The sequence below is a fragment of the Lipotes vexillifer genome, unplaced genomic scaffold (genome assembly GCF_000442215.2).
Source record: "Lipotes vexillifer unplaced genomic scaffold, Lipotes_vexillifer_v1.1 scaffold614, whole genome shotgun sequence".
NCBI classification, from domain to species: Eukaryota; Metazoa; Chordata; class Mammalia; order Artiodactyla; family Lipotidae; genus Lipotes; species Lipotes vexillifer.
This window is the reverse complement of record NW_006787203.1, coordinates 216307-224810: the sequence shown is the minus strand read 5'-3', so window position 1 is coordinate 224810 and position 8504 is coordinate 216307. Positions and strand designations below refer to the sequence as shown.

The following is an 8504-nucleotide window of genomic DNA, read 5'->3' as shown; positions in this document are numbered from 1 at the left end:
ACTCTTTCCACTGCCACCTAAACACCGCTGTATCCCAAGTCCTCATGTCCAAGCCAACACTCTCTCTCGAGTTCCCCATATATTCAGTTTCTTTCTTCCTCTGCTTCACTTAGCATCCATCAGGCACCTCGACGTAACAATGTTGACAGTAATATTATTGTTATTTTTACTGATCAACCTACAGACCTTACAGAATGAAAAACAGGTTCGAAATGCACATATCAATTCATTTAATCCTAATAACCCTACAAGGTTGATACTTTCATCACACTGCATTTCACGGCAGAACATGAAGCAGTTTCTAGAATTTTACCCGCCCATCTCAAAACTTAGCTCTCCTCATATTCACCACCATGTGCCCAGGCACCCAACTTGCACAATGAAAGCTATTTCTAGGGGCTTCCTTTCTTACCTCCTAAGCCCCTCTGGCTGTCATTCTCACCCTTCTCCATTGGCCTTAGTACAGGCTGCGTCATTTCTGGGATGCCTGGAACCATATCCAATTCACCTCCCAGTCCCCTGCTAAGGCGATCTCTCTCAAGCCCAAACTGGGCTAGGAGGCTTCCCTCCGTCTCCCAGATAAAGTCGACTCTTCCAAATAAGGCCTTTTGGATGTGGCGGCCCTGCCACCCTCTTCAGCTTGCTCCTTACTGTTCATGGTTCTGCACCCCCAGCTCCCATGATACTCACTACCCTGCGTCCCCTGAGAATGTTTCTTCATCTTTGTACACGTTATTCCTTCCACCCAAAATACCCTTCCATTCATCCTTGATCTTTAAGCTTCAGCTAGTGACTAACGTGCTCTCTCCCCTAGAAGCCGTCCCTTCCTTGACAACTCTCCCCATCGCCACCACCCTACTCTGCCATGAGCAGGATAGGGAGTCTACACATACTCCCAACTGAGGACCTAACAGGCCCTTTTGGTTTACCTTCTCATATTACCCACTGTACTAGGCACTAGGTTTGGCCAGGGGCTGTGTCTTCCCCTCTCTAAATCCCAACCATCACCGTCATATAGAGCACAAAGTAGGCACCCAATAAAGGTTCTCATTCTACGTGTAGGAAAAGAGAACCTGAGATTTGCTCAAAGAACAAAGTTCAACACCATAAGCAATAATTTGTATTCTCCCATTAAAGAAAAATTGAGCCTCACAGAGACTAAGTAACTTGCCTGAGGTCATTTTGCCAATGAATGGATGGAGCTACAATGTGAAACCACATCAAACTCCAAAATCGATGCTCCTAACCTATACGTTGACTATTCCCCACGAGGACCATTCTTTCTTTGCTTAATAAGTCATAAGTGCAGGGCTTCCCTGGTGGCGCAGTGGTTAAGGATCTGCCTGCCAATGCAGGGGACACGGGTTCGAGCCCTGGTCCGGGAAGATTCCACATGCCGCGGAGCAACTAAGCCCGTGCACCACAACTACTGAGCCTGTGCCCTAGAGCCCACAAGCCACAACTACTGAGCCCACAAGCCGCAACTACTGAGGCCCGCGTGCCTAGAGCCCGTGCTCTAGAACAAGAGAAGCCACCGCAAGGAGAAGCCCGTGCACCACAACAAAGAGCAACTCCAGCTCTCCGCAACTAGAGAAAAGCCCACGTGGAGCAACGAAGACCCAACGTAGCCAAAAATAAATAAATAAATTTATTAAAAAGTCATCAGTGGATAATTTCCCTTAGAGATACATAAAGCCCCATGTTGATGACATACACTAGGTGGATTAAAAACTAAATTAAATGGGCCGTATCCTAAGAGAACACTGGAAAGCAACATAAAACTGGCCAAAAAAAGCAGGTGATGGACACAAAGATCTTCTCCCTCTACCATAAAACTGGCTAAGGTGATGCCCCAGAAAAACCTTTTAAAAAGTAAACCAAACTTTTAACCAACTTACAAAGTGAATCTTTAACAAATAAGATTTGTTCTGCCCTTCAGAACCAACATTCCATAGAACTTTGAAAGCCTGCAGTGTGTGGAGCAGAAAGGGCCAGGATTCAAGTCAGGGGACCTGAGTTTGAATCTCAATTTTACAACTTACCAGCTATGTGTGTGTGTTAAGCAACCACTTATGAAGCTTTAAACTGTAGCTAACAAATTTCCTGTTGTTACTGGCAAGAGTAAATGACAGTGTATAAAGCACCTGAACATTTCTGAGAAAATTAAATGATATAATATACATAAAGCACCTGAGCAAAGGGTTTGGCCCAGAGCAGTCATCGAAAAAAATATCAATTTCTTTCCATTTAGATAATTCACCATCCCGTTCATCTAACATACTATCACCAATAATATAACCTCTATAACGGGGAGCTATATACTCAACCTGCAACAAATTAAAGTCAAATTCCTTTTCCAATAGAAGCTTTCTGAAGTTTCAGGTAAACCCCGACCAAACAGCTGGGAGGTTGCAGGCAACCTAAGGATTCAGTGAACTCAAGGCCTACTTTGTCTCAAGACCAACAGAGCACATTGAAAATGCACATTTCTCCCACACTGTCTCCTCACAGAACCAGGGCAGATTCAGAGCCTTTGGGTGCTGCTGAAATGACTAAGAAACATAAGGGTTTGCCTACAACATGATGCAAAGGCTCACTCATTCAACTCTCTACAACAAATACAATGCCTGTGGCCGGTGACGGTTTGCTGGGCCCCTTCCCCATGATACACGGAAATGTGTTAAGAGGTGAACAGTGATATTAGAGGGAATTGCACATGAAACATTGTCATGGGGGAAAATGAGTTGTTAATACTCATCAACAAGTAAAAGTGTCAGTACTGAAAATACGGAAAAATCCTAACTGCAAGATTCCTGAGATGAAAAGTGCTTCGTCTCCAGTACTGGGATCCACTTCAATGTGATGATTCTGCCACCTTACTTCAGCATCACACCATAAGCCTGAAAGACAGGCTTTCATTCCGCACATGGGAAATAGAAAGCTAAGACTTACTCTCAATACACGTATCAGAAAAACTTATAATTTCAAAATTACACAACCAATTTATATGCAAGGCAAATGTTATTTAAAGAAACTTTATGCTAGGTTTTCTGGAAGTTGGAGATTAGTGCACAATAAAAGTCTCCCACAAATCAAGGAAGAATAAACGTACTGTTTTCATGTATATGTATCTATAAACACCAAACTAAGAACGTTGCTTAGAATTACCAGAGGCTGTCATTTAATTTAACAAAGTATCTGATTAAAAATTGTATCAAATGAGTTTCCTAAGTCTGACTTCGAAAGGACTTAAAAATAAAAATCTGAGTTTTGGGGCTTCCCTGGTGGCACAGTGGCTGGGAGTCTGCCTGCCAATGCAGGGCACGCGGGTTCGGGCCCTGGTCTGGGAGGATCCCACATGCCGCGGAGCAACTAGGCCCATGAGCCACAACTACTGAGCCTGTGCATCTGGAGCCTGTGCTCCGCAACGGGAGAGGCCGCAATAGTGAGAGGCCCGCGCACCGCGATGAAGAGTGGCCTCCACTTGCCGCAACTACAGAAAGCCTTTTCACAGAAACGAAGACCCAACACAGTCGAAAATAAATTAATTAAAGAGTTCTCAGTGGTATAGCATAAAGAGAAGAAAAGCAGGGAGCAGAATAAAAGTTACAGTGAAAGACCATTTATATACTCAATTTAAAAAAAAAAAGAAAAAAAAATCTGAGTTTTGAAATAATGGACAGTCTCAGTAGCTTAGACATCACTGCGGTGGGCCATTCTTCCTAAAAGGAAGATTTACCATAAACGCCAAAGCATCTCTAAACTGAACTAGCTCAAGAATATCTTCCTAAAAGGACCTAACATTTCCCTATGCACCCTCTAAACACTTAAAACAGCCCTTTAACACTTCACCAAACTACACGTGTCGTTCCTCTCAGACATGAGCCCTCCACACAGATGACTCCCATCTGCCTTCCTACCCCGGCACCGACCTCCACTCCTGGCCCAGAGGACAGACGCCCAGGAAAAGCCTAGGTGGGGCTAGAGATGCATGCAAGTCCCCACTGCCAAAACAGCACTGAAGATGAACACACAAAGCCCAGAGCAGCCTCCCAAATGCTTCCAACACTCAGAAAGCTAGTTTCTTCATGCTAGAGTCAAAACTATATCCATGCTGGAAAAAAAAAAAAAAATCTTTGAACTGCATGTGAATTCTTGTTTAAATGGAACCCCCAAACATCCGCCAAGTACTGTATAAAAGATACTGCCTTTTCACTATACATGAATAAAATAGGTTTTATTCTAGTACCGGGACTGCAAGAGACCTCAGACATCTACTAGCCCAATCCTTTCACCTCTGCGTCTCAAAAGGTTACTTGCCCAGAGTCACCTTAGCTAATCAGAGGCAGAATCCAGAATCCTCCTGTTCACAGGACAGGGCTCCACTACCTGGGGCAGCTTCCTCAACAGGAGACCAAGAATTATTTTTCCGTTGATACTGTTTACCAGCACTGCCTATAGCCATTTCTCAAATGTGGCCCAATACATTTGTAAGTTCATAAACAAAACGTTTATTTTTTCATAAATATAATCAGATATTTAACTTCAAATAACTAATTACACTAAAATATTAAAGTAATCTGTTCTTTCAGCTTACTATTAAAAGGAATGTTGATACTCAATACAAAATCCTGGACTTGAGGTTTGTTTGTTTGTTTTCCAATATGCAGGTAACCAATTAACATTCTAAAATGTACTGACGAGACAAAGAATTACTGAATAACACAGCAATACCTGAAAGCAAATCTGCACACCTAGTCCAGCAATATTACTGACTATTAGTGGATAAGCAATTGCTAATACATCTCTCCGTTTCCACCACCATTTCCTGAAGCAGGCAAACATTTCACTTACCAAAAACAGAGAACTATAGTCAAAGGTCTCATTCATAATTTCTTTTTTTAGCTCTTGTTTGGCCATCGGTGTCCCATTTTCTTTTTCACCCTTGTTTTCAGGGCTATTCCTATCGATGTTGGAAGCATAGGACATTTGCAAACATTCTGTGCTTTCCATTTTAATAGGGAGTTCACCTTTGATCTTCTGAAAAACTGCAGCCACGGACCCAGTCTCACATGCTGAATTGGAAGAACTTGCTTTGTCAACATCTTCCTGATTCGATTTCATGGCAGATGTTGTTCTTAGAACTTTGTGTGAAGCATTTTTAGAATGAGTTGTAACATGCACAGCCTGGCTCGTAATGAGTTTATTAAATTGCTGCTTATGTGTCTTGTTATTTAGGATTTCTGCTTTTGTGTCTGCATTCAAGTCAGATGTTGGTGTTTTTCTCAAAGCTGTCGACGGTCTTGAGGAAGACACTGATGAGGGTGATGAGGCCCCAGTTAACTGAGGTCGGGGTGCAGCCTTTGATAGAGCAGGGTCCTTGGACGGTAGCACTGGTCTGGATACAACTTTGGCTTTGACATTCTTGAAGTTTGGTCTTGGGTAACTTATAATTTCAGCTTTTCTAAATTTGCTGCCTAGGGGGCTATTCGTTTTGGTGGTTGATTTTCCTAGATTAGGTTTAGACATGTTCATCGGTGCCCCCTTCAAGTTTGGTAAACGTCTAAGCTCTCGATTACTCTTCTGCACTTTACTCCATTTCTCCGTCGCTTCAATAGGTGAGATAGAAAAGGTTGCGTTTGTGGGTTCTAGGACTGGCGTGGACATGCAAACTATGTTATTTGTACTAATGACCATATCATCTGCATCCCAAGTCAGTTCAAATGATGAAGCCACCTTTTGTCCTTGCGGGCTATTCGGTATCAATTCTATGGTATGATTTCGGGTTCCCAAATCCTTTTCATTAGAGGCAACTGGTGTGTCTTTAGCCACAGTGACTTGATGTTCTGGGTCCAGCACTTGGGTTTTGCTTTTATCAAAAGCTGGCACCAGTAAAGGGCATTCATCATCTATAAGACAATTGGACACTGTTTCTCTTACATTTTGGCCCATTTCCTTTTGCCCATATGAGCTCTGTGAATGTCTCTCACTATTTGGTTCATCTTTAGATGAACAAAAGAACTCTTGTAATACAGACCCACTGGGAACATCCATGCCATCAGAAACTGGTGTTAGAGCTTGTATCTCCTTTTCTCCGCCTAGTCTTTGCTGTGCCCCATCTGGGTACTCACTGGTGACCTTTCCTGAAGAACAGTGACAGTGATTTTCAGTATCTGGAAGAACCACATCAGTTTGCATCACCATGTCAGAAAATGCTGTGTAAGTTTTGTCTTGGGCCTGTGATGCTGTAGCTTGAGGGTTTTCAAAGCTGTCTCTATCATAACTCATTTCTCTCACATATATCTTATCAGAATGGGAAGATGGAGGAATGCAACAGGATGAAGATGTATTTCTACTTCTCATGCTGGTTGGCTGCAGGCTTGCAGTGGTAGGCAAAGACTGACTCTTTCCAGTGGTGTCATGTGTTATGAAGGTACAGTTAACATTATCCACTTTCATGTCAAATGTCTGGTTTAGCGCCAAGGCAGTAGGGTTTTCTGTGCAGTTCAAATCATCATCGTTAGGATTCCACACAAAAGGCAGAGATGTCTCAACGCTCTGGTCCTGAAATGATTCTAGGGAATGACAACTCTTACGCAAATCTTTGGGTTCCTCTGTATTTACAACATGTGCAAAAGACAGACATGTGGAATCCTTGTGCATATCCAACATCTCCTTACTAACAAAGTCACTTGAAGACTTTTGGTGTTCAAGTACTTCAACACACTGAGGGTTTAAAGAAATATTTTCACCAAAGGCCACAGCAGAGTTGGTTTCATAATCAACCACCATGTCATTTGGGTTGGCAGAATTCCAACTCACATTACTGGTTGAAGAGTTTTGGGTACATGGTGATTTTTGGTTGTATGTATATGTGTTTCCATTTTTATCACTGATAAATAAGGACTGCAGTTCATCTTCTGTCTTGCCATCTGAATTATCATCATTCATCCTGAAATATTAACTTTAAACTTCTGCCATTTTATTTCTTCTTAAAAACCTTTTAAATGAGAGGGAAGGAAAATGTGTCCATCTCCTCTAAGTTTTTCAGCACAGTTGAAAGTTTCTTAGTCTAAGCTGTCTTGAACTTGAAATGATTTGTTGTTCCCTGGAAGAAATAAAATGTTTCACTCAAGTAAATATTAGAAAATTAACAAGTCATCACTTGATTAATTTCAATTGCTTTCTTTTTACATTTAAAGAACCTACAACTATGGACAGGGGTGATTAAGATATTAGCTAAAGAATCACCCTCTTTTCAAACATACTTTTTCATTTGAGGAAATGGGCAGAATGGGCTGCTAAAACTGCCCCCTCCCATCTGAGATGCCTCTGCCCTCACTCACCATAATAGAGAAGGAAGCTAAATCTGACAATAGCCTTTTCTTCTTTTTGGTTGACAGAGTGACTACGGGTCCTAATTTACCTAGGACGGTCCCAATTTATGCCTGTTGTCCCAACATAATTAGAAATAATGCCCTTTTCATTTTCAGAAAAGTCTCCTATTGTTTCCATGAAGAATGATTTCCAGACAGATTCAGCAGGCACAGCACATAAGCTAAAGATCAACGAAGATTTAGGGCACTAGCGTTTCTCTTTCCCATTTTCATTGCCTTTCTCAAACACACTCCATTTCAAAGTTGAAAAAAAGAAAAGCTGTTGATTCTTCATAGTTAAAGTGGTATTCTATTGAAAGTACCTAAGAATGTTGAACAGAGTTCCTGTACGACACAGCAATTCTCCACTTAAGGATCTACTAAAACGAAAGGAATACATCCAAAAATTTGTACACAAATGTACATGGTTCGGTACCCCCTACGGGCCACCAAGAAAAAAAAAATGTACATGATTTGTAATTGAAGCATTATTCATAACAGCCCAAAAGTGGAAGCAACCCAAATGTCCATTAACTGGTAAACAGATAACAAAATGTTATATACACATACAACAGAATATATTTTTCAGGAAGAGAAACGAATGGAGTATTGATGCATGCTACAACGTGGATACAATGTTATGACTTAAAATATAAATAAAAGAATATTATAAGCAAAAGTTAAAAAAATATATAAGCAAAAGAAGCCACTCACAAAAAACTACATACTATGGGATACTATTTACATGAAATGTCCAGAATAGGCAAATCTATAGAAAGCAGATGGGTGGTTCCCTAGGGCTGAGAAGGGGCGCCGGGGAAGGGAATGAGGAGTGACTGCTGATTGGAATGTGTTTATTTTGAGGGTAATAAAAATGCTCTAAGGGTTATGATTATGGTGATGGTTGCACAGAGCTGTAAATATACTAAAACTATTGAATTGTACACTTTTAAAAAATCATTAAAAACAACCCATGAGGGGCTTCCCTGGTGGCGCAGTGGTTGAGAATCTGCCTGCCAATGCAGGGGACATGGGTTTGAGCCCTCGTCTGGGAGGATTCCACATGCCGCGGAGCAACTGGGCCCATGAGCCACAACTACTGAGCCTGCACGTCTGGAGCCTGTGCTC

General features: G+C 41.7%; 1 protein-coding gene across 2 annotated transcripts in view; it reads right to left on the bottom strand.

Annotated features, from left to right (window-relative positions):
- MTUS1 (microtubule associated scaffold protein 1) overlaps positions 1–6951 on the bottom strand; it is a 105953-nt gene extending 99002 nt beyond the window's left edge. For both annotated transcript variants that reach the window (XM_007459899.1, XM_007459900.1), the window contains exon 1: positions 4855–6951. In XM_007459899.1, coding sequence (XP_007459961.1) covers positions 4855–6951 — 2097 coding nt within the window. The remainder of the gene's footprint in view (positions 1–4854) is intronic.
- Positions 6952–8504: the final 1553 nt, after the last annotated feature.